At 31.2% G+C, this 26,307-nt stretch overlaps 3 protein-coding genes and 2 long non-coding RNA genes across 5 annotated transcripts; 2 read left to right on the forward strand and 3 right to left on the reverse strand.

The window, feature by feature from the left end:
* Positions 1-333: 333 nt before the first annotated feature.
* Positions 334-5,907, reverse strand: CRTISO (carotenoid isomerase). Its single transcript, XM_012218870.4, has 13 exons — positions 5,064-5,907; positions 4,455-4,661; positions 4,263-4,362; positions 3,413-3,495; positions 3,241-3,297; positions 3,014-3,166; positions 2,836-2,914; positions 2,576-2,724; positions 2,317-2,451; positions 2,093-2,206; positions 1,511-1,621; positions 1,316-1,424; positions 334-689 (listed from the first exon to the last, which is right to left on the reverse strand). Exons 1-13 carry the CDS (start codon positions 5,484-5,486, stop codon positions 616-618), a joined length of 1,794 nt encoding a protein of 597 aa, XP_012074260.1. The 5' UTR covers positions 5,487-5,907; the 3' UTR covers positions 334-615.
* On the reverse strand, positions 3,602-4,256 carry LOC119371028 (uncharacterized). The gene is made up of 2 exons (XR_005178585.2): positions 4,073-4,256; positions 3,602-3,914 (listed from the first exon to the last, which is right to left on the reverse strand). It is a non-coding gene; the product is annotated as an uncharacterized LOC119371028 (long non-coding RNA).
* A 2,319-nt stretch (positions 5,908-8,226) lies between the features above and the next one.
* On the forward strand, positions 8,227-11,562 carry LOC105635774 (Sucrose-6F-phosphate phosphohydrolase family protein). The gene is made up of 9 exons (XM_012218871.4): positions 8,227-8,368; positions 9,090-9,176; positions 9,264-9,563; positions 9,720-9,821; positions 10,043-10,237; positions 10,364-10,654; positions 10,897-11,083; positions 11,179-11,225; positions 11,300-11,562. Exons 2-9 carry the CDS (start codon positions 9,117-9,119, stop codon positions 11,384-11,386), a joined length of 1,269 nt encoding a protein of 422 aa, XP_012074261.1. The 5' UTR covers positions 8,227-8,368; positions 9,090-9,116; the 3' UTR covers positions 11,387-11,562.
* Positions 11,563-18,044: 6,482 nt separating this feature from the next.
* Positions 18,045-20,068, reverse strand: LOC149498114 (uncharacterized). Its single transcript, XR_016319777.1, has 3 exons — positions 19,934-20,068; positions 19,782-19,847; positions 18,045-18,359 (listed from the first exon to the last, which is right to left on the reverse strand). It is a non-coding gene; the product is annotated as an uncharacterized LOC149498114 (long non-coding RNA).
* Positions 20,069-22,769: 2,701 nt separating this feature from the next.
* On the forward strand, positions 22,770-23,603 carry LOC105635775 (uncharacterized). Its single transcript, XM_012218873.4, has 2 exons — positions 22,770-23,083; positions 23,187-23,603. The coding sequence occupies exons 1-2, from the start codon at positions 22,945-22,947 to the stop codon at positions 23,426-23,428; spliced, it is 381 nt and encodes a 126-aa protein (XP_012074263.2). The 5' UTR covers positions 22,770-22,944; the 3' UTR covers positions 23,429-23,603.
* The last annotated feature ends 2,704 nt before the right edge of the window (positions 23,604-26,307 follow it).

Here is a 26,307-nt window from a genome sequence, read left to right on the forward strand (position 1 = left end):
TTATAGTTTAATATACAAGTTTAAGTGTCTTTATGTTTTCCTTCTTTCAACTATTTCTATAAGAGTGATATCACATTTTCTATCTAATGTCAGGGTATCACAGTTTCTATCTATTTTCTAACAAGTGGTATCTATTTTCTAATAAATGGTATTAGCGCATCTAAAGCTAACAATTTTTCCAGCCTAACTCACATTAGTTGAGTTTAAGAATGTAGCTTTCAAATGTTAGAAGGACAAAAATCTTGTTCAAGTTTAGTGACTTTCTTTTAAGAAAATTTGCAAGGTCATCACTTAGATACAATAAAACATAGAGGGGAGGAAAACCAAACGAGGGAAATAAAAATAAACAGTTATTATAAGAGAAAAAAGAAAGATTGCTCTACAGCTCTGTTCATGTTTTTGTAGCCTAAGGTATTCAAATTAAGCGTGAAAATTTATTAGAAGTCACAACATCAGGATACCTGCCTTCAACAGCCCAGAAAATTTTCTTTTAGATTCAAGCTGTTGTAGTCATTGCTGCTCAGCCACCTTCCAATGTTTTCCAGGTAAATATTTCACTTGCTGAGTTGTCTATTCTTTATTTTCCCCCTTTTCTCTCTTTTCCCATCAGAAAATTCATGCCAATGTCCTCAACCAGCCAAGAAGTCGAAGGAGAGCAGCATCCAACACAGGGGAATTTTTCTCCAGTCCTATGATATAAGAAAATGAACCAAATGGGGGGAAATATAGCCATTCTTTTTTTCTTTTCGATTTCTAGTAATCACACAAAATGATGTCAACTAAAAAGCAATATACCCTATTTGATAGAAATGAATTTGAATTATAGAATTCATATAACTAAACTTGATTTAATCATATTGAATTCAGTACAATTGAATTAAAGGGAGTAAAGCAAACATTTTCTTTCATATCAAACATGAAACCATGAAATTCCAAATGAATTCCATAAATGTTATATTTGGATTCTTAAATTTGATTTAAAATTAAGCATTTTAAAGTATAAGTATATATGAAATGATATATGTTCTATAGTTTTTTGAAATCCATAATGTTTTAAGGCTTAAAAATTTGTTATGGTGTCCATTTAAAACCAATTTCATAAATATTTCTCAAACCCAAACAATTAATTTTATCCAAATCCAAATTGAAACATTCAAATATATAAATACAAACACAACATAAAATTTTGTGGAATTCATTTATACCCAACTGGGGATTATACTATGAAACAATCATAACCTAACTAGATGACAGCAGAATTATTCCAGGCAACAAGAAACCTTAGTTTAAGATAGAAAAATTGTCTACAGCTTACCAATATCAGCAGCTACTCGATGAGCACACATTACTCCTGAAAAGGCTACAGCTATTACACCCTGTCCAGGAAAACAGCTATCCCCAACACAGTAAAGACCATCTATCCCCTGCAAGTTTCATTATCATATGACCTGGCGTACTGATAGGCTTCAGAGATACCATAGAATCCAAGCATAAAATCACATATACTTACTGTTGTATTGAACGGCATTCCCAGTAAGCCTTTAGGAATATTACGTGGCATCGGTCCATAGGTACCTTCATCACGAGCTAAGTATCGCCTGTGTGTCTTAGGTGACCCCACCTATCATGATGATTAGAATTTTTAATTTAAATGCAGCAATTCAGATTTTAAAATCTAAGGAGATCCACATATCTAAAGCATATTCTTGCATTCGCCAACACTTTGAAACAAGTAAATTCGAATGAGCTATGGAACAACTGGCAAGTCAGTATTGGAAGAACAAAGAAAAAGAAAGGGATAGGAAGAAAAAATTTTTGAACAGGAAAATTAGAGTGATATTTTTGAATATGAGGCTACAGTAAAACCCAATTTTTTGAGTCACCCTCATTCCCTTCCTGAGGACTCATCAACTTAGAAAAGCATTCATCCAACTATTTTAAGCTAGTTCTACAAATTCATTTTTCTGAATATAAGTTCTGTATAAGATAAGGCTATATCGTTCAATGAATTTAGATTACTAACAGAAGTGTAATATATCAGTTCAAAAAAAAAAAAAAAAAAAAACAAAAAAAACAAAAGTGTAATATTTACCTCCATAAAAGAAATAGATGATCTGAGTCCTGGAAACAGTTTCTTCTCCAATCTACTTATAATCTCATCTGCCACAAGCTCCTTCTTCGCCTCATAGTCCTTTGGTGAGAGTCCCTAAACAGTAAAATCCAGCAACTCAGTAACAGAGAGAGGAGAGAAACAGGGGGTGGTGGGATCATCTTGAATGAAAATTTTGACATGGAAGTAGATAGTATTAAAGTTGCCTCCCAGTCTTCTATGGAAGAAGTTGTAAATATATGAAGAATATGGTGGCCAGCAGGAGCTAGTGATGAATCAAGAACAGTGGGAATGCTTAAAAATATACTTCCATAAGGCTCCTCTAATCTTGCCCAGTCATCCTAAATCATAAAGGAAAGAAATCATAACAAATTGGCTGTTAATAATTCTTGAAGAATGCATTATTAATTGATCTAAAATTATCTGACAATATAAGCAAATGAAGCTAGCAGAAAACAGCAGTACCTCAAGCACAAAATGGTGGCAATCTGTCTTTGGTACCAGAACCTCAGCTTTGACACCCATGTGAATGGAAAGAAAAGAAGGAGCCTTAACATAAACCTTTTGGAAATTTTCTTCTTCTTTCGGAAGCTTTTCTCCTTTTAATAACTTCCCTGTGGCACAATGACTTCTTCATAAGAACTAAAGAAACCAGCATTGGTCAAAGAAACGAAAGGCCATGATCAAGACAATTCAATGTCAAGAAGCTTCTTTCCAAAACTAACCAAAGGTATCCCATCTAGTAGCATTTGATATTATGGTTTTGGCAAAGAACTCTCTTTTATCTGACAGTCTTACTCCCACCTACCAATTACCAATTTCAATCAAAACTTAGAAAAGAGCATCTATACTGTATAACCACCAAGGTTAGATTTCTAGCACACCCAAGAAAGTCAAACTCACAGCCTTTCCATCATCTAGTATGATGTTAGTGACATTTGCCCTGTATAGAATGTCACTTCCCTGACCAATCAGGCCACTCGCCAACGACTTTGCAATTCCACCAACACCACCAACAGGGTAGTTAATCCCTCCGAAATGCCTATCACATAGAACCTGATGCAAAAAATTACTGTAAAAAAGGGATAAACGAATTCAAGAGGAAGTGAAAATTTATCTAAACAGGTTACCATGCTCGCATTAATCATTGGTGTTTGCAATGCGTTAACCGTGCTCACAATAAAACACTGCAGAAAAATAAAAGGAACTCTTTTTTGTGAGATTGCAGAACAGGTCCTTTGCCAATCCTCAAACACCACCAAATCAAATGCCAATATTATCACATAATTACATTTATCGAACCTCGGCATCAATAAATGACAATAATTCAGGATCCTTTATGTACTTCCTAGCTATGTCTCCAGCATTTTGAGGCAGGTAATAAGCTGTAGAAAGAAGAGCATCATGAAAAGTGAAATTATAGAAACATCTCATGTCAGAGAAGATAAAGAAAAGCACAATTTTATAGGTGATCAGAATGACAATAAGAGAGGTGTGCAAAAATAATATTTTATTCACTCTTTTCGCTAACATCAGGATATAAAAGCAGGTACAACAAAAAGGAGCTAACAACCAAAGTATTGTAAATTGCAAACTATATAGTCCTGGTTCATAACTAGCCTAGCAGATTATCATAATCACTCATTACAGGTCTTATTTTGTATACATCATAAAATTTTCCAATCCGCACAAACATTGTAACGTCAGATGAATGCTCCACAGTTCTTCCAGGACCAACTATTTGGTGGTTCACGTGGTTATTCCAGAAGAGACATATGCAGTTCTGCATATTAATGTTACATCCCTAAGCAGCGGAGAAAAGCACTTTTAAGTTGCATTATCAATAGGGTTTGTGCATCAATAAAACTTTCATTGTTTGTTTATGAATTCAATAGAGCTGAATGGTATATTTCCCTCTTGTTTAAATAATAATTCAACCATTATAATGACTCCTATACATACCGCAGATTTTCCTTAGCAAATGATGGCCCAAAAAGATCATCTTTGTAAAAGATAAACATGAGTCTAGATCCTGTAACTGTTAGCATAATGCTATTGAATTATGATAAACGAAGAGAAGGAAAATTTTCTTCGCCACAAATTCACAGTCAAGTAAATTGATTCAGAACAAAAGAAAGAAAGAAACTAATACCCAATGTCAAGCATTCGAGTGGCTTCTGAAAGAACTGTCCAAACAGGTAAATTGGCTCCTCCAATGACTTCAATTCCAATGAGTTTAAGGCACTGAATATCTACCCAAAGGATACAAAAAAGACAAAGTGAGTTATGGACTAGAGCTAGAGGAATGCCAATCAGAGTTGCAGTCATCTCAACCAAAACAGACCTTCCAACATTCACCATAGAATTTAAGGATCCCTTCCTTCTCATGAGGAAATTTAGTAGTAAGTTCTGAGATGAAGTCACTGTACTCCCTGTGAACTCGAACAGAAAGATTATTGGGTAGATGAAAATGAACAGTAGTTGGATCAGGAATGACCTCCATTTTACAACCAACTGCAGCCAATGCTTGAGTTATCAAATTTAGATTGCCCTGCCAAATTTAAGGCACATGTAATCTATGAAAACTCTGACAAGAATGATAATTCAACAAAGTATTTAGTAACTAAAAGATAAATAAAGGTATCATGGACCTCTCCGTTTATTGAAACGAAAATAAGAATTTACTTGCCACCAATTGAATCCTACTCTATGATTTACATGTAATCCACACTTGTTTTCTTAAATGCTTCACGACTACATTTTCACCCCCAGTTGTACATTTCAGTTTATATGTAAGCCTATATTACTTCTCTTATTTTCCAAATGACACTCTTAGAATTCAACATACAATCTACACCACAATTCTCACATTCCAATATAATAATTTCAACTTAATAGCTAATAATTAGAGCATAACTACAAAAAAGCAAAGAGATGCAAAGTAGCAACTGACCTTGTCACTGAAACCAAACATCACAGAAGACCCAACATCAAAAGTATAACCATCCCTCTGGTAATACCCAGAGCTACCACCAGGAATCGTATACTTCTCCAAAACCAAAACCCTAGCTCCCTTCACAGCCAGCTGTGTAGCGGCAACCAACCCACCAATCCCAGACCCAATCACAATGGCATCGTAGTGTCTCTCTTTAGTAACTCCTCCATTAATCCCTTCTATATCCACTTCTTTGTCCACACTCAATGCCCTGGAAAGAAAATCCTTATTCAACTGGAAAGATTCTGACTTGACTTTACCATGCTTCTTCTTGCCATTAAAACTCCAAATTCTTGAAGGATTACGAGACAATTTTCTGGTTTCTGCAATTCCGGGTCTGAAACCACTCAATTGTAGAGTAGTATTGGATCCTAAACTCATGTCAGTAAGGTTGCAGCGAGTAGCTACTGCAATCAATCAGAGTTTCTAGGAATACCCAGAAAGCAAATATGGTAAATATTGAAACTTTGGTCTCTAGGTCTTAAAGCAATCAATAGAGACGTATTTTGTTAATGGTGAAAAGAAGAGGTAGGTGTTATAGCCGAATATGGCATTGGAATTGGGTAGTGTAGGGTGGGTGGAGATTCCAGGTCATGATTCTTACACAATGGAGGGAAGACAGAGACAAATCTGCAACGGCAATTAGATTATTAAAACGGCTTTCGGAAATTGGAGGTGTACCTTATATACCATTTATCAACTAGAATTTAACTGGCGAATTCGTGTTGTGGGTTTTATTGGAGGGTGAGAGTTCGGCTCTCGCGCGAAAAGGAAGGTGACCATCAAATGCATGTGTTGTGATCACTTGCCACTTGGTATGGATTTGGGCTTGGCAGATTCGAATACTATACCACACATTACAATTTATTATTTTCTCCTTTTTTTTTTTTTTTACTGTTCAGTATCTGAAATCTATTGACCAGGTAAAAAAAATTATGTATTTAGAATTTAAATTGAGATCTCTAATTAAGAAAAAAGAAGATCTGTATCATCTCGTTTCATCCCACGAAGTCCTGTTACAATAATTAGTAATCTATGTATTATTCTTTCTGGATTACATAAACGATCAATTCCAAAAAACTGATTTTTAAGTTTAAAGTTAAACTCATGAAAGAGCAAAATTTCCACTTATTTATTATAAGGCAATAGCTCAGGTCCATAGTATGAAGAAGGTGAAACAATAGTATATCGAAAACAAAATTTCATTTTTATTTACTAATTTGCTAAATCATCAACCCACTAAATCAAGTTGAAATTTGAATTAGTAAATTATTCTATTAAATAATTTAAAATATATCTAATATTTTTTTAAAATTCAAAAACATATTAAATTCAAGACATCAGAGCCAAATATTATAATATTTAAAATGATCATCACTTTGATTTGAGCTCAATTAAAATTGAATTGAATTTGAATTTATAAATAACTTTACTCATATCTATATCCATAAATTAAGGCAAGTAAACTATACGAGTTGAGTTATGCTAAGGCAAGTAAACTATACGAGTTGAGTTATGCTAATTGAACTTGTTTGCATGATTCCTTGTTATTTTAAACTAAGTAGAACCAAATTGACATTTACGGTTCAATCACTATATTTCTCCCTGTTAAAGGATAAGATGAATCATATTTGATTTTGTTGATCTTTTTACTAATATGGTGTGATGAGTAGGTTTCAGCATTTGAATCCTTCTGAACTTAAGGGTTTTCACCAATTTATAAACTAAAATGGAGGCTATTATGATTGTCTTTTCCTTGGTACTATTGTTAACCGTTAGACTCCATATATGAATTAAAAGAAGGAAAAAAAACAAGGGATAATGTTAATTTTGATGTCTGTACTTATCATTTTTTTTTTTCTATTTTGATACCTGGATGGAAAATTGTGACAATTGAGTGTCCAAACTTATAATTTTTTCATTCTGGTGTCTCGTGATGACATGGACTACTGAAAAATCTAATAGGACTGATTAAGACGCACAAATGCCTACGCATACACTTATGTGGAATGACTAATTTTACATGTATGACGCAAACGTGGCAAAAGGGATAAAATGTCACACTTGTCCCTCTTTAATATCGCCCAAACACAATCCAACATTCCCCTTCTTTCTCTCTCTTCTCAAATTATTCTAAAAACCCATATCCGAAATCAAAAATCCAAATGAAAAACTCTCATGGAATCACTTCATATAAAGAAAGTGAGAAGGGTAAAAAGAAACCCAAAACTTATGTTCTAATAAAAGAAGTGAAAAGATTCAAATGCGAGACAACATGAAAATGAGGGCAAATGAAGCACTACAAGAGGAGGAGGAGATACAGACCCTTCTTTTCAACCATTAAATCTTCAGTGAAGTAGAGGGCACATTTACCTCAACGGCACAACCTACCAAGTACAAGACCATGCGACTCTCACCAAGAGAGAGAGAAAGATAGAGGTGAATAAAAAAGCGAACATAAACCATTACTAGAGAATTGAGAGAGAAAGAAAGAGAGGGACTCGAAAGATGACACTTGTGGGTGATAATCTTGCAACCTAAAAGAGATAAGAAGCGGATGTTGGATTGTGTTTGAACGATATTAAAAAGAGAGGCAAATGAGACATTTTCTCCCTTTTGCCACATTGGCGTCCTACATGTAAAATTAGTCAGTCCACCTAAGTGAACACTTAGGCGTTTGTGGGTTCCCAAATAGTCCCATTAGATTTTTCGATAGTCCATGTCATTAGGAGATACCAAAATAAAAAAAAATTTGCAAGTTTGAATAAAATTTTCTATTTAAACAGTAAAATAGAAAAAAATGATAAATATGGAAACCAAAATTAATATTATCCAAAAAAAACGAAAAGGGTAACACAATTTTTTATCTTTTCATTTATAAATGAAAAGGATTAATATATATTCTTTTTAAGATTAACCGTATTTAGTACCTGCCCAAGAATATGCTCCTCCTTTATAATATTTTATTTTATCTTATTTTCTGATCTCTTACCGTTCATCAAACCATCAACAGCGTTATCATCACCATCAGAATCAACCACGTGGCCTTGTCTTTGCATACAAGTGTCCACAAAACAGTTTTTATGTCCTCTGCTTTCCCTTACATAAGAGGGCGTTATATCACTCGATTATTTTATTTTCTTTTTTACGTTTCACAAAAAAAAGCGCCAACGAATTTGGATCCAATTCTCTGCCCATTTTATCTATCTCCCACTAAGATTGAAAGGCTGCAAGGCAATTTCAGTCTCACTCGTTCTGATTAGGTATTTGTCTCTATTCGCATTTTGTTTTCTGCTGTTTCCTCTCTTGTTTTTCTATGATTTTGCAATTTTGCTTCTACATCTGTTTGGTTGCTTAGAAAGTGTGGGAAAAGGAAAATGGAATTCAACTTTTGAAATCTGAAATCTGGAGTAAGATTTTTTCATCATACTCTATAATTTCAGAAATGATAATATTGCATTTATTATTGAAATTTTTTGCGATTGATAAAATAGTATTTTTGTTTGAGCTCTTGAATCTGAATTGAATTTGGAAATTCTTGCCTTGTGATTTTATTTCAAATGTTTTGAGCTCTATTACTCTTTCATTTTTGGTCAAGCAGTTGTTAGGATTTCATTTAGTTAATGGATTCTCCAACTGTTGTTTCTTTTTTTTTTTGGATGATTTTTGTGATGATTTGATTGTTTTATTTCCTTCTTTTATTGTAATTTCGTTTTCTGTTTTTACTTGAACTTTTGAGGCTCTGTTCTTTTCTTTAGTGAGACCTTTTCTTTTATTTCTTGACAGAATTTTATGGATAATCCAAGATAATAGTTAGTACAAATTCTCATAAATTCAACAGCTGTTATTAGTAATCCATATTAGGAACTAGTTTCTTTATGCAATCACCAAATCAAGAATTGGTTTGTTTCTATTACTTTTAGGATTGATATTTATGACATTTATCTATGTTTTTCAATATTTTTTATGTTGGTCTTTTGATAGAGGGTCTGAGGTTCGGTGGTGGCAGTAATGGATCGGCTTAAGGCTCCTGCTCGCCTCATGATAGTTTCTGATCTTGATCATACAATGGTTGGTTTTATAATTCTTTGGTTTCTGCTTGTTTCCTTTCATATCCTTCCTGCAGCAGTTTTATTGGATCATTTTCTTTTCTTGCAGGTTGATCATCATGATCCTGAGAATATGTCACTGCTTAGGTTTAATGCGTTATGGGAAGCCCATTATCGTCATGATTCTCTGCTCGTTTTCTCTACCGGAAGATCGCCCACACTTTACAAGCAGCTGAGGAAAGAGAAGCCCATGTTGACTCCAGATATAACTATAATGTCTGTTGGAACTGAGATCACATATGGGAACAAGATGGTGCCAGATAATGGTTGGGTTGAAATTCTGAATCAGAAATGGGATAAGAACATAGTCACTGAGGAAGCAAGCAAGTTTCCTGAACTTAATCTTCAGGTATACATTAAAAAGATAATGATATTTTGTCTTTTTATTGACGTCTTTGCTTTGTCAATGGGCATTTAGTATTGATGCATTTGCTTCAATGGCTCATTGTAAAGTATTTTTGGTATTTGCAATCACTCTATAAGTGAAATTGATGGGCTAATGCAGTCAGAAACGGAGCTACGGCCGCACAAGGTTAGCTTTTATGTTGACAAAGATAAGGCTCAGACGGTAATTAAGGCTCTTTCAGAGATATTCCAAAAACGAGGGGTAAGATTCATGTTTCGACCAGGAAAGATGCTATCTCTGACCTTTTTATATCTTTGTCTAACTGGAAGCATGCTATTTCTAAACTATAGCAGTATGGGAATCTTCTTCCTCTTATTCTCTTCCTTCTCCATTTTCCTTCTCTTTCTAGTACTCAACTACTGTCGTGTCTATTAATTTAACTTTCAGTTCTCATTTTTTTTTTCTCCTTTTTTCTTTGCCAGTTGGATGTTAAAATAATTTATAGTGGAGGAATGGATTTGGACATACTACCACGAGGCGCTGGCAAAGGACAGGCTCTTGCTTATTTGCACAAGAAGTTTAAGACTGAGGGAAAACTACCTAACAAAACTCTTGTTTGTGGTGACTCTGGAAATGATGCCGAACTATTCAGCATTCCAGATGTATATGGAGTCATGGTAGAAACTTTGCCTGCTACATAACTATTTGTTCAATCATATCTCTACATTGGGAATTGGGGTTATCTTTGTGAGTGGTTCAGTTTGTAATACTTCTTTTAAAGAGAGATTATGTCGGTTGTGCAGGTTAGCAATGCACAAGAGGAATTGTTGCTGTGGTACACTGAAAATGCTAAAAATAATTCTAAAATAATTCATGCAAGTGAAAGGTGTGCAGCAGGTATCATACAAGCCATTGGACATTTTAGCCTTGGTCCAAATACTTCTCCAAGAGATGTAACAGATGTTTCACAGAATGAGTTGGACAACCTTAGTCCTGGCAATGCAGTAGTGAAATTTTTCTTGTTCCTCGAGAAATGGAGGCGCGCAGAAATTGAGAATTGTGAGATGTACTTGGCAAGCGTGAAAGCTGATTGTGTATGTTCCCTATCTTTTCCTTTCATTCTATGCTATTAGCATGCAATATTCTCTCACATCTCCCTTTATATGTTTTTCCATCTTATGTGTAATGTTATCTAATATTAAGCAGAACAAAAGAGGGCCAAGTAGAATCTGTTGGAAATATATCCAATGAGGCTAAGTTCTTTCAGTACTTTCTAGATCATTTTGGACCTTCATGCCTTTGTACTAATTTGGTCAAATTCCCTATTTGGTGGCAGGATCCATCTGGTATCCTTATCCATCCTTCTGGTGCTGAGCTAACTCTTCATGATGCTGTAAATGGACTGAGAAGTCACTACAGCGAGAAAAAGGGAAAGCCATTTCGGATTTGGGTTGATCAGGTCATACCTACAAAAATTGGTTCAGATGCATGGCTAGTAAAGTTCAATCAGTGGGAATCATCTGGTGAGACTTTTAAATAACAATAAATGGTGATGATAATGTTCTCAATTGCTGATTATGTTTTCCTATATCAAATGCTTTATTTTGAACTCTTACAGGTGATAAGCGGGAGGGTTGTGTGAACACTGCTATAATAAATATAAAGGTGAAATTCAAGATTAACGAGTTGATTTATACTGAAAAATTACATCTCTCACTTGATCCATTTTTCCTTTTTAGAAATCTGTGGAAGCAACTTTTATGCACCTTCATCAAACATGGTTGGAAGGATCAACAGTGGAAGATCAATCAGCTTGGGTCTTCTAGATTTGGTTGCAGCTTCCCCCTAATGCTTCAAAGTGACAGATGCCTGTAAAATTCTTCAGTTAAAATAAAAGCAATCAACTGATTATACATTCCAGTTTTGTAATTCAGTGGTTGATGTATGAACATCAACTTTGTTAAGATTGCTTATTATATCAAATAGAAAATCTCTACTCATACATGGATCTTCGATGAGAATTTTTGATTTTTGATGTTGCTGTCTCGGTGTTCACAGTATTGCACTCATATAAACATTTTCAAAAAAACAAAAATAAAAAATGCAATCATCAGTCAGGCGAATCTTTCCCAATTTCCAACCTTCATGTTCGGAGCTTTTTATTTCTTTTGGTTGGGCTATAGAGTAATAATAGAGTACCCTTTTATGTTTTGAAATTTAGCTAATTAAGTGTTTTAGTAGCTGTTAAGTGTTTTACTGGCATTTAGCAATTAGATGTTTAAATAACTTTTTTATAAAATGTCAAAGCTAAATGTTATTGGGTTAATTTTTCATAAAACACTGCAAAAAGTAGCATTTACTTAAAAAGTTGTGGCAGAATACAATCAAAATTTTGTTTTCCTTTGAAATTTGAATTCTTTGGTTTGTCTCTATCAATTTCTTTTTCTTTTCCTTTTCTTGAAATTTAATTTGTATTATTTTTGCCCTTTGAAATTTTGAAGTACTCAATATAAAACAGATATTAAAGCCTTTCATTTTCCTTTCTTCTGTCTCAAAGACAAAAGAATAAATAGATAATCTCTAAATTGTTTTTTTCATGCTTGTGGTAGGTTAATTTTCAAATAAAAAAGATTTCAAGTATGAAACATCACAACTAACTTTGATCTAAAACTTTCCCGTGCTTTTGCTTTTTATACGTTTCAACATTTTCTTTGATTAATTAGGCAAAACTCATTGCCAAAATTCCAAGTTCTTTGAGGATACATATAAAAAAAATTTCCCATCCTTTTGCTTTTTAAGTTTCAACATTTTCTTTGATTAATTAGGCAAAATTCATGTAAAAAAAACTTGAAAAAAAAAATTAAACTATAAAAAATGGCTCAACAGATTTGGAACCGGTGACCTCTGAGCTAGGAACCCAAAAAGTTGAAAATCCCCAAGCACATCGTATTTCAAGTTATTACTACATAAAACCAAATTTCTCCCTTTTCCTCTATGGTAGGAAAGTAGAAACGAATATGGTATTTTCAGAACCTGCAGTTTTAAATTCAATCCCATACTCTTGTAAATATATTATTGGTATTATGATTTTCTTTTTTCAATTCTTCCTTAACAATTAAGAATTGAATGAATAATTATTTTCTAAATTTAGTTGCATGATAATTAAAATATCATACTCTGACAATACTTTAACGTTACTCTTTTTCTTTCTTTAAAAAAAATAAATAAATAAAAAGCCTTTGTCAATGTTAGAATCTCATAAATTAAAATCTCTTATCTCAATGCTAAAAACCCAGAAAAGAAAGAAAAAAATAAAAAATAAATGATTAAAAGCAACAAATGTATACAAACTTCAAACTCAAGTCTCAATCAGCCTCATGATTATTGCCTACAGAAAAAAGAAAATGAAATGAGTTGCTTTGCTTTATTCGCACACAAAGCCTAATTCTTTTTATCAGATATGATTTTCTGTTTATATTTTATGCAGGCAATGCTGTGATTTTAAATAACAATTCAATTTTTCAAATTCATTTTAAATTATTTCAGGATTCATGTAGAGTGTGTTTGGATAGCAAATTATAAAGGAAAGAAAATCTGGAAGGAAAATAAAAGGGAAAAATATAAAATGGATTTTTCTCTTGATGTTTGGATATTTGAGAGAAAAATAAGAAGGAAAATAGTTTTTTGAATAATAAAATTACAAGATTAACTTTCATTTTTTTAAAAAAAAGTACAATAAATAGAGGGAAAATTATAATTTTTAATTATTTTTCTCTGACTTTTCTCTCAAATTGAAAAGAAAATAACATGTGAGTCACGTAATTATTTTCCCTTCATATTTTTTTTTTCCTTCATTATGTTTTCATTTCCAAATAAGTGAAGGAAACTAAAAGAGGTACAATTTTAAGCTCGTTTATTACAATTGTTTGTTTTTAGTTTTTTATTTATTAGAAACATAAAACTGTTTTCAATTTTTTGTTACTTATTTCTCAAAATAGTTTTTTTTTCCCTAAAATTATTTCCTCCTTTCATTTTAGTTCATGATGTGAAAAATTCTTTCAATTATCAAATCTCTCTCTTATTAAGCCATTAAAGATGTTAGTTAATAATTAAAAATCTAAAAAATAAAATAAAATCTAAGATAAAATAATTAAAAATATTTCACACTTTAATTTTTAAATTCAAAGTTAAATTAAATATTGATTATTATGTATACAATCAATTAAATAAAAACATAATATCAGAGTATTATAATAAATAAATAATACTAAATGACATTAGATTTATATGGATAGAGAAAATAATAATAAATATAAAAATAATACTAAATAGAGAAGAGATGAAAAAAAAACGTAGAATTTTAATAGAGATAATAAAATTAACGCCTATATATTTTGTATAAATAAATGATATTTGGATAGAGAAAATAATAATAATAATATAACTTTATGAAAATAAGTCTTATAAAAAATTAAAAAAAGAAGGAATGTAAAATAAAAATAGAAAGCACATTTACAGAAACCATTATTTATAGTTTCATAAAATTTGTTTTTTATTTTAAAAAATAGTTTTCTAAAAATTAAAGAAAAAAATTAAACAAGTTTAAACAAACAAGTTTTATTTATTTAAAAAAAATGAAAAACAAAAAATTTAATAAAACAAACAACACCTTATTATTTTCTTTTTAATTTTTTTTCTCTCATAGTTTCTACCCATCCAAACATAGGGTTAAGCTTGATACAGCCCCACTCAATATTAGAAACTACTCCTATATTTCAAAATATAAATTGTTTGAAAATGATTGCTTTATCTTAAAATATAAATCATTTTGATTTTTTTTAAATTTACTTTTATTTATATTAAATACAACGTAATGGTGTGAGATAAAAAATGTATTTTTAATTTTTTTATATTTTAAGAGAATTAATTATTTTATTAATTTATGTTATTTTATTAATTTATATGTAAAAATCTTAAACGGTCCGTATGCTGTAAGAGTATAAATCAATGTGAAGCCTAATTTATTATTTAAATTTAAAATTTAATTAATATTTTAAATTATAAATAAGTAGAAAACCATACAGGTGCACCCAAATAAGTCTTCCCACGTGACATTCCTACCCGGATTTCCCACGTGGCAAGTTAAAACTGAAAGCACTTTGTTTGAAGACACGTGTGAACGAAAACCCAAAACTCTGAAATTCGAAAAAAGGAAAAGGGAAAACGGAAAACCTTATCCAGCATTTCCAAATTCCAAATCCAAACAAACTGATATACCCTTCTCGCTCCCTCTTTTTATCCTTTTCTTCCTTTATATAGCGCTCCTCTCTCTCACTCTGAAATTGCAGATCATCACATCAAATGGGTCTGAGGCTCGTGTACGGTGTGGTGTTCCTTTCTTTCTCATGCGCCTGCTTCAAGCTTCTGCACCTATTCCTTCACCCAGTCTTCTACTACACTTCTTCCTGATATGTAGGAATCATGTAACTTGTTAATCAAATGGGTTAGTCTTATTTTCTTTATTTTTAATTTTATATAAAAAAAATTGTTTTACTTTACACATATTGGGATCGATGTAATCGATTGTGAATTTTCGATTACATCTGGGTTGGATTTGGATAGAGAGAAAGAGGGATCATGTTTTTGTTATTCCCTGGTTGGCTGTGTTTGATTTGTTTTCTAAATATTATGTTTTCTGGGTTCTGTATACTGTGAAAATCTGTAATGAATTGATGATTATGTACTATCTACTGTATTGGTAATGGCTATTAAATGAGAATTATCTAATATTTATGTATTAAGTATGTATTTATTTTTATTTGGTGAAGATTATTTTGTTGTAATTTTTATTTAATTGGGTAAATTATTTCAGATTGGAACTTGTAATATGATATTGGGATTAATACTTTTTCAGTAGCAAGAACTTAATTATGATGATTGATGAGTTGAACTAAGAATTAGTTTGGGATTAAAGTTTAGGGGTGGATTTGAAAAATGTCCAATAACCTATGGGTTGGTTTGGTTCAAGCCAATAATTTTGGATGAGGGCTTTCAATAATAGTGGTATGGGCATCCATTATGAATTTGGTTTTGCCATATGCTTGTCAAAGGTAGTCATGCCTGAGCTAAATTGTACTATTATATGGCCAAAATTATTCATTTCTGACGAAGGTCTTTTTGGTCCTTTTCTTTAACTCAGATCCTTTGCTCAAAATATTTATTTTCAATTTTTTAAATACTAATTGTTATAATTTTCATTGTTTTCATGAATTTGTTAAAAGAATAAAAAAAATAATGCTTAATAAAATGTTGACGGAGGAGGTTGTTTGTTAAGCATCAATTTAATAAAAAAGTTAAAATTAAGGTTTGCTGCGATTGGAGTTGGGTTTAGTGTTTAATTTGAGTTTCAACACTATTTTAATTAATTATTGTGTTTAATTATAAATTTTTTATTGATCCTATGCAGATCAAACAACCAACTTAGGTGTGCTTAATTACCGAAATTAATGAAGAAAATTTATTTGATATAGAAATTTGATAGAGCATTGTTAAAAGATCATTTTCCAGTTTTAAAAGCAAAAATAAAATATCTAAAAGCTTCAAAAAAACAGTTCTCTAAAATCTTCAAATTGATCACTTATAAAGAAATGGTGGTATAAGAGTTTATTGCCTGAGTTTGATGGTGGCAATGGCAGGAGTTATCTAGAGATAAGATAGAATTTGTCCGTACAAAGTGGAGTTGAGAGAGAGGAGGGTTTGTCAATCAAGAAGTAGAGGGTTTAAATTTTTGAAACGATGCCTTTACTTAAAATCTTGGTTCCAGAACTTTTAGTTTTGATTCAAAATCATCAATTCAAGTCCTATAAAGGGTTAGAACCCAAATGAACCGTATTTAGGGGATCCTTAAAGATTGTTTTGAAACCAATAGTTCAAGTTCCATTCAAGTTTACAATTAAGTTTAAACAAATTTTTTTTTTTTTTTTAGTTTTGCAACATTATTAAATAATAATAATAATAGTAAATAGTAATATTGAAAAAGAATGAACTAACTTAATAAAAATGTTCTAAAATATATTTTAAAAAGTATGATAAAAGTAAATAAAATTGAAAGTATCTTTAATAATATATATATACATATATATTCATATTTTGAGACCTGGCTTGAAACTAAAACCTTTAGATTTTACTTCGAAAAAATAGGAAACTAGAATCGAAAACGCAAAGATATGATTTTGGTTATGGTTTGAAATTACAAATCATCATCCACGGTTGGTACTGATTTTAAGTGGTTCATTTTCAATTTGATTCTGGTTTGAAACTTAATATTTGTCACATGCAAGTTAACCCATTTTATATGCAGTATCCAATGTAAAAAGGTAATAATAGAGTGAATATGTATTAAGTTGATATGTTTAGGTTTTTATAATTTAAGGCAAATTAATTTCGTCTTAAGATTAGTAATTGCCTCTTTTTCATGAGTTTCCTGAGCTCCTCATACATAGCACTCCATCAATTTTTAAATGGTCAAATTAATAAATAAGATTATGTTTGGTATGATGTAATCAACCATATAATGGAATGAAAATTACATTATATGACTGATTATATTATTTAATTAGATTTTTTTTTTCTTTTAATTTTATAATGTAATTGAGATACACGTATAATATTTTTTTACTTAAATTTGATGTAAATTCATTACATAAAAAAAATCTATGTAAAGCCCATACATATTCTCAACTACAACCACTACTCCACCGCCACCGCCACCACCGCAATCACCAACCCCACTACCACCGTAATCACAACCGCAACCACCAATCCATCACCATCCCTACCATTATCGTAATCACCACCGCAATCACCAATATGTTACCACCATTCCACCATCACCACTCTGCCGCCACTGCCACTATCACCACTGCTCTACTACCGCCAACAACCATCGTATCCACCACCACCGCCATTATCACATCATTATTTTTTTTTTTTTTTGTATTATTATATGAATAGAAAGAATGAAATGAAAAATCACTAAAAAAAATTCAAATAACATAATTTTATATTATAATTTAATTTATTCAATGAAAGTATATATAAAAAATTAATTTTCAATGACTTTAACTTTTAACTTTTATTGTGTTGTATTACATTTTCTCGATTTTTTTTTTATTTTCTAAACCAAATAGTTTATAGGTCTAAATAGTTTTTTAATAGCTTGATGTAATGAATCACTTTTGATTCAAATTATTTTTTTATTAATAATAATGCGGTGGTAAAGTGGTAGTTGTAGTGGTGGTAAAGGTGGAGTGCTGGTGATGGTGTACTAATTACATTACATATTTACAAAATAAAAATAAAAAAGGAACGAGGATTACATTTCATATATTTTCTCAATTACTTTACCAAACATAGTAATGGAATTCTAATTACATTTCATTATATTGAATTTTTTATTGCATTACATATTTGATTACACTACATTGCATTATATCTGTAACATCCCTTCCCGGTCCACCCGTAAACCCGAATGAACCGAACCGAGACGCTACAAACTGGTTGACTGTATGGCCTGACATGCTGAAATCATAATGTATATTTACAAAAATAATGTAATTTATATTACAAAACATGGTACTAGTTTACAAAATGAAATGGGCCCAACTGTGTGCCCTGTACATGCCATAAAAAGGGTAGACAAAAGATACACATTAAAATGGTAGCTACCCTGAAGACTGAGTCTTCTACAGATGAACTGCAGCAGTTGTAAGCTGACTCTCTACGGTCCAAACTCAAAACCTGCGAGTTAAACAGGTAACTCGCTGAGCAAATAAAGCTCAGTGGATATCTCAACAAATAAAGAAACAATTAAGCACATACATAGATAGAAATAAGCATGTAAATGCATATGGATAATTAAACATATAAGCACATATAGCATGATCCTTTCCTTATACCTTGATTATCTTGTGTACTGTTTGTAATACTGTATGATTCATGAAATGTTATGTCAAGATATCTGAATGGCTCCATAAGGTTATAGTGAAACCGAAGTGATAAGAAAAACTGTATGAAACTGGATGAATACTGTATGCTTGGCTGCTATGGCCCATATATAATCATATCCACTCAACGGCCTGTAGCCGGAGTATCAAATTGTATGGGGTGCAGATCTGCTATCCTATGTCGTGACATAGCCTTATCTACATGGTTTCTACCTAACCTCAATGGAGCATAATGTTGGTATGTCAAATAATATAACACAACATCATAATAATAGCTCATAACTTCATAAATCATAATGTTTATTTGATTTCACATCATTTGCATGCTTGAATGTTGTTTTGATACATGTTCTCATGTTGTATTTTGGTGTTAAAATGATTGGAGGCATATAAGTGAAGCAAAGGAATACAATTGCATTGAAAATGAAGTCCAAAAGTGCATGAAAACATAAGTCGCGAGCGCGCCTTGCAAGGTCGCGAGCGCGTAAAGCACCAAATGAAGGTCAGTGAGTTTCTGGCACAAGTCGCGAGCGCGCACTTGAAAGTCGCGGGCGCGTAGAGTGCAAAATGAGAGACAGTGAGTTCCCAGGCCAAATTTGCGAGCGCGCGATGAAGGTCGCGAGCGCTTACAGGCCAAGGGCCAAGTACGCGAGCGCGCACTTGAAAGTCGCGAGCGCGAGAAGTGCCAAATGAGAGTCAGAGAGTTTGCGAGCACAAGTCGCGAGCGCGCACTTGAAAGTCGCGAGCGCGAGATGTGCCAAATAAGAGTCAGAGAGTTTCAGGTGAAAGTCGCAAGCGCGTAATCCAAATTCGCGAGCGCGAGAAGTGCAACGCGAACTCATCATGCAATTCGCGTGCGCGCTTCCAGCCTGCACTGTCTGTACTCTTTTGGTCATATCTCTCAATATATAACTTCGATTTGGATGATTCAAAAACCCATGTAAAGCTAACACATAGAGGAACAAATAACTCTTCTATGACACTTCCTAATTCCATCATTAAATGGGGTCAAAATCAAGATGAAGTTACTGGTAAAATTTCCAGCAAGCCCTATTTCAACATAAACTCAATATTTACTTCATTTATTCACTTCCTCCCCTGTTTTCTCACCATTACCAGTCCTCCCACTCAACATGAAGCAATATATTGTCTCACCAGCAACACACCACACAAATTCTCATGCAAAGAAAATGGAAAATGACAAGAGATATCAAACCTGTACTCCAAAAAGCTTGAGTTCTTCTTTAGCTTCTTTTTTCTACAATCTTTGAACTCCCTTCTCCTATACACATCAGAATTCTTATAACTTATCTACAATATAACTCAATTAGAGGTTGAATGACATAAAGCTTCAAGAATTCTACTTACTTGGAGAAAATAGAGGTTGCCTTAATGCTTAACTACCAGGAAAATGGATGGAGAAAGGAAGGGAAACGAAGGAGATGAAGAAGATGCAGATAAAGAAGACGTTGAAGATGAAGATGAAGAAAATGAAGAAAGCAAATTGAAATGGAAGTCTCGTATACTTCCCAACTATCTCTTTAATTGTATGGTACAACTACCAAATAAGACCTACAGTTTCTACATGTTACATTTTAATACCTCAACTTTATTATTTTTTTGCAAATAAGTCCTACTCTTTATACCTTGATCTTTTTCTCTCACTCAAGTAAGTCCACTTATAATCCCATTCTACCCCAACCGGGTTTGGTTCAACTCGACTCAACTCGACTCTATGCTAAGACTCGACTCGGTAGGATGTCACAATATCAAACCAAACATAGCGTAAATTCGTCGTTATGCATTTTGCGAAAAAACTTGTGATACCTTAGTCATTATTTTGATGCATTAAATACTTCAACATTTAAAATTGTATCTATTAAATAATAATTTATAAAGTTATTCTATCAAATGTTTTGACTTGTAAAATTAGAGTAATTAAATACTTATTAAATAGTTGAAAAATGTGAAAATTATTATTTTAAAAGTTATGCTAATAACGAATGAAATCAATCTTTGAAACATAAAAAAACTGAAAAATTATTGTTGCTAGTGCAAATACCGTAACTGTAAAAGAATAATACATTTTGATAAAATTTAAAGTGTTATAAGATTGTTTTAGGGTTTCTCTCACCCTCTTTTCTCTCTCATCTTTCTAACTCTAGTTTTTCTTTGGGGCTACTGCTGTTATTTAGCAGTAAGCCCCTATTTTTCTTTTTTTTTTTCTTTTTGCTCTATAAAAAAAACTCAAATCTATTTTCTTTTAATAGATATATTTTTATTATTATTATTATTATTACTTTGTCTCCATATTTAAAATTCTTTTATCCTTTCTTTCGTGAGGGTTTAGTTCATTTTTTATGAAGTTTTGTTATTAAAAGATATGATATTTGATTTTATTTGGTTAGAGAATTTAGATCTTATTTTATTGATGTGTATCTTTGAACAATGGAGCATGATAGTGTGTCATGTTCCTCAATTGATGCTATTAACGCATAATTGTATGAACTCATCCGTGTATATCATATGAAATAATTTTTTGGAAAAAAATCCAAGCATATAAGATCTGGAGAAGTTATTTTGTAGTCCAAATCAATTAAAAGACTAGTTGTTATTATGAAGATTTATACCAGTCAAGGTCTTCTTCAAACGGAAAAATTAAATATTATTTCTTTTACTTTTAGTTTTATTATTCAAAAAAATATAGATAATTTTTTTGTTATTAAAGGATTAGCGAACTTTCTATTAATTATGATAATAAATTTTATGTCTGGTCTAATTGAATTTTGCAATAATTGATTTTATTATTAATGAATTATATTTCTAAAAAAAGTCTTATAAATCTTTTAAAAAAATATAAAAATAATTTATATATTTGGCCAGTTTTAAATGCATAAGAAACGCTATTTCAAAAAAGAAAATGGCAAGAAATGAATGTCCGACTGGAATTTTATAATTGAAAATACCATAGATGATTTGTTTACTTGAAACAACTTAAATTATGCAGATGAAATGAAATCTGATGAATCTAGAATCTAGATTAATCATAATATCCATAATTTTAAATTAAATTAATAATGTTTTAGTGTGATTGTCACCAGGAGGACATTTTTGACTCTTACAATAATAATCATGCCCTTCGTGAATAGTATCGATCGATAGATAGATAGTGCGGATTTCCACCGTCCGATTTCGCAAAACACGCAACATAATTCCTAATGAAAGTGGGACGATCTCTCGTAATGCTGTATATACGTGGCAGCTTGATATTGAAGATAGTTGCGAACCACTACTGGCCATTTCTAATAAAGAATGAGGCTAAAATTGTCAAATTGAAGTTTTCAAGTATGCATGTCAGCATTAGCCGGTCTGTTCTGCTATAGAGGTGGTTGAAGACTTGAAGTGCCTCTTCTAGAAGTGCGAGCGGTTAGTTTTACGGCGACAGTTTTAATGGATTGTATATTTGGTACCAACCGTCTGGCTCTGCCTAACAGTATACGTATTAAATGTCTAATACCAAAATAATAGTCAAAAAAAATTCTTTGAATAATAATGTGTTAGTTAGGATTTCAAACTTGGTTTGGTTTGAAATTGAGGTAAAAAAAAAAAAAAAAACAACTTGAAGAACCTAACCTTTTGGAGTAAAATCAAATAAAAATAAAATATCATAATCAAATCAAATCGAATTGAATAAACTGGATCAATCCGATTAGTTTTTACAGTTCTTTATTTAATCGATTCTGTTTTAAAACTAATCAATTAATTTTTATAAAACTGAGCAAACTAAAGAAACATCCATCGATTTGAATTGAATTAAACTAAAAAATCAATCTTTTGTAAGCAAATCCAGTGCGGTTCGCTCCATCATTTTCCCAACCCTAATCCGTCTATTTATGATAAAGAACTCTATGTTGCTGTTACGTACAAGGGAGAAAAATTCAAAGCATAAGCCAAATCCTAAATACTATACCAAGTTCGCAACTGGTGGAGGAGGGATCTGGCCAATGGTTAGTTGCAATACATATAAAGCCAGTTGCCAGTTTTTAATTTATTATCTAAAATTAAATGATGCAAAAAAAATATATATATAACATTAAATATAAATAGGATAAGTTAGAGCCGCAATTTTATAATTGGATGTCTATAAATAAGAAAAAAAAATCGAAAAATCAACGAGTTTAAGGCCATCCATGAACATTTTATAGTCAATTCCTATATTGGATTTTTTTTTTTTCCAATTAACTATTATTATTACAGACATATTCTTGTATAGACCGTCCATTACCAAACTCTTGTTCCTTCTTCACATTTAAAACCTGCAACAACTACTTATATATATAAATGCCCTCTTCTCTTTTCTTTATTGTAACATCAAGAAAATGACTAGTTCTAATAATTCAATGGGAGTTGGTTTCATGGCTGCTTTTGCAGTTTCAGGCAGTGTAGTTCTCATTGCTCGTCAACTGCATAAGCGTCTCGTCTCCGATTTCATGAAGCAGATTGAATTTGAATTATTCGGTATGTTTTAATTCTTTTTTTTTTTTCCCTTTTCTTTTATTTTTCTCTGTCGTTTTTGATTAATTTGTTTATTAAAATTGGGTTTCTTTGTGTTTAATTATAGGGTCAAAGAGATCATGCCCAGGGAATAATAAGAAGAGGGTGAGATTTGCAGAAGATGTGATAGAGCCATCAAGAAATAACAAAGAATATCGCAACAAACACTTGTTGAAGATTAATAATAATAATAATAATAATAAGCAAGGTTATTGTGGTGCAAAATTGCTTGAGGCTATGCCTCTAAATAGGCAAATTTTGTATAAAGGGATAATTGAGTACAAATCCCTTAAAGGGTATAACATGTAATATTATCATAAACCCTAATTTTGATGTGGGGTCAATTGTGTTCCACTTGTAAATTTTTGAACTCTTTTTTTTTTTTTTCTATTGTGTATATATTTTGAAATTCCATAGGTTCTCTCATTCCAAATACATGTACATTTGAAATGGGGATTGCAAGAGAATCTAGAAATTTATGTAATTTAGTTTTTGTGTTGGGAGGTTTCATTGTTTATGTTTCCATTGACCAAATTTTGTGAAATGTATATTAAATAGTTTATATAAATATACTAAATCTCCTTTTGATTACCAAAATAAATAAATCACAAAAAAATCAAAAACACAAATTACACACATCGTGTAAATTCATAGATTATTATAGATTCTTAACATTTTTTTTAGTTTACACACTGTGTCTCTATGTTTGGATCATGTATGGTATTCAAATAAACTCTTTCCAACAGTAATAAGAATAAATTTTTACCTTATATAGCTATTGATATTGTATGCTATGAGATAAATATTTAATTATTAGTTGCTAGCAGAATAAGTACAAGTCCTGGAGAGAGACCGCTAATTACTTATATTTTCACAAAATTTTGTGCAATTAGGGCAATAATTATTAATATAGCCATGGAAAAAAAAAAAAAAAACATCTGGCAACACAAAACATTTGATCGATATGCAAGTTAAGAAGTCCAAACTCTTATAAGCCCACATGTAACATTTGGCTTCAAGACAAAAACCCAGTAAATTTAATCTTCTACTTATAATCCAGAATTTTGAATTAGTTCTGGTCTGGTCCTGTACTCTCAAATGCTGCCTGTTGGACTTTTGGTAAGTCAATTAATGATTTTTGTTGCAGTGTTCTTTGACTGTTTGCATTTAAACTTGGGCATTTTTAGGGAAAGGATTTAGCTTCGAGTTATCAATGGCTTTGGCTTTATCCAAAATTATCCTTTTCTTGAAAATTACCTCATTGTGAGTTTAGGCATTTCACACCATAATTGTTCAAAAGAAAAAAAAAAAAAAGAAATGTTAAATTAATTGACATTCACTTATTTTTACAAGTACCTACATTTATTTTTCAATAGTTACAAAGAATATCATATCAATTTAAGCATTATATTGAAAATCCGAGATTAAATTTTCAATTCGAATGATTTTAAATATGCATTCTGTCGTATCAATATGATACATTAAGAAATAACTTTGAATTGCTTTTTAGAAACATTAAACTTTTAATTATAAGGAAAAATAATTTGTACCTGTATATATAATGTATCCTCATACATCTCCTCCAAATCAATGCTTTTCGAAGATCATCCATGTTGCTGCAAAGTCAAGCAGCGTAAACCATATTGAGTTGTCAAAATCTATTCTCAACCACAAATACCTAAACCCTAAGTTTGATGGTATTGGAAATGTAATTACTTTCGATGTTGATTTTATAGGAATCATGTCAAAAAATGTAAATTAAAGTGTAATTGCGACAAGTCATAGTTAGTATAAAATTAATTTCATTTTATATTTTTGGTTGCACATTTCCATAATTAGTTTTTTTCAAATTACATTTCTAATCTTATTGAACTCACCTGTTGAACTCAAACATGTTTTATCAGTTGAATCACTTTTTATAATCAATTAAAGAATATTTTACTATAAAAAACAATAAAACTCTATCTTTTTCCACACTAGAAAAATTTCAATACTACTAAATTAAATTTTTCAAAATACAAATTCTATTTTACATATTTCCTTACAACAAGGAAACTGAATATTACTTCACTCGACAAATTAAATCAATCATGGTCCTTGTACACAAAACCCAAGACAAACAGCTAGTAGTGTACAATCCTATTGCTAAGGCAAAATCCTCAAAAACATTCCCATGTGGCTGCGAGGGGCCAACTCCATATTTCTTGTCATAGGTTATTTTTGCCATTGTCACATCTCTTTCTTAGACCCAAGATAATGCTACTCTCACCAACACATGTAATGTTTCTTGCCTTCCACTATTGACAATATACAAGTTTTTGAGCCTTGACGATCCTTAATTAATTTCCTTCAAATATTCATAATCACCAATTATTTTCTATTGAGAATATACAATAACATAGTTGTCTTGTACATATTATACAAAATTAGTATAATTAGAAAACTCTATTTTGAATATGAAATACTATGCACATGCAAGTAAACTTTCATTCTACTTGGAGCTTTTTTTTTTTTTTTGTTTTGGAGTAATTTATAACTTGAGTATTTAATGTGTGAACATTAAGTTTTATTTGCATATAAATGATTTTATTTATTTATTTATGGGATAAATATACTTTAGCCCTTGAGGTTTAATCATAATTACCGCTTCATTCTTCCTTTTTGGTAATATATTAATTCGTCACTAAGGTTTAGTTATATTAAACTATTCACTCATTCCATTTAAAAGTGTCATAATTGCTATTGAATATTTTAAATATATTTGATTATTTAATTCTTCACATTTAATATAGTATTAATATTTAAGCACTCAAATTACTTACATCAACACTTAACCAAAAAAAAAAAAAAAAGAAATTTAGAAGTAAACAAAATATTTCCTTCTTCCATTAAATTTGACGGTTTTTAACTTTTCATAAAAATTAAAAAAGATTGAATAACATCAATTCTAAAAAAAAAAGGATAATATATTAAATTACCCTTTAATTAATGCTCATTTAATTAAGAAAGTTAAAGTAAATATCTAAATGAAGGTAAAATTAAAATAAAAAAAATTAATACTACTTCGAAAATTTTAAAATATCATTTAAATAGAAAAAAACCATCAAATTTAACGGAAGGGAGTAATAATTAAGATCAAATCTCATGGAGTAAATAATATTTATTCCTTTATTTATCATTTCCATGAA

Source organism: Jatropha curcas, chromosome 2, assembly GCF_041381405.1.
Source record: "Jatropha curcas cultivar XTBG-Jc1 chromosome 2, XTBG_Jcur_1.0, whole genome shotgun sequence".
Lineage (NCBI taxonomy): Eukaryota > Viridiplantae > Streptophyta > Magnoliopsida > Malpighiales > Euphorbiaceae > Jatropha > Jatropha curcas.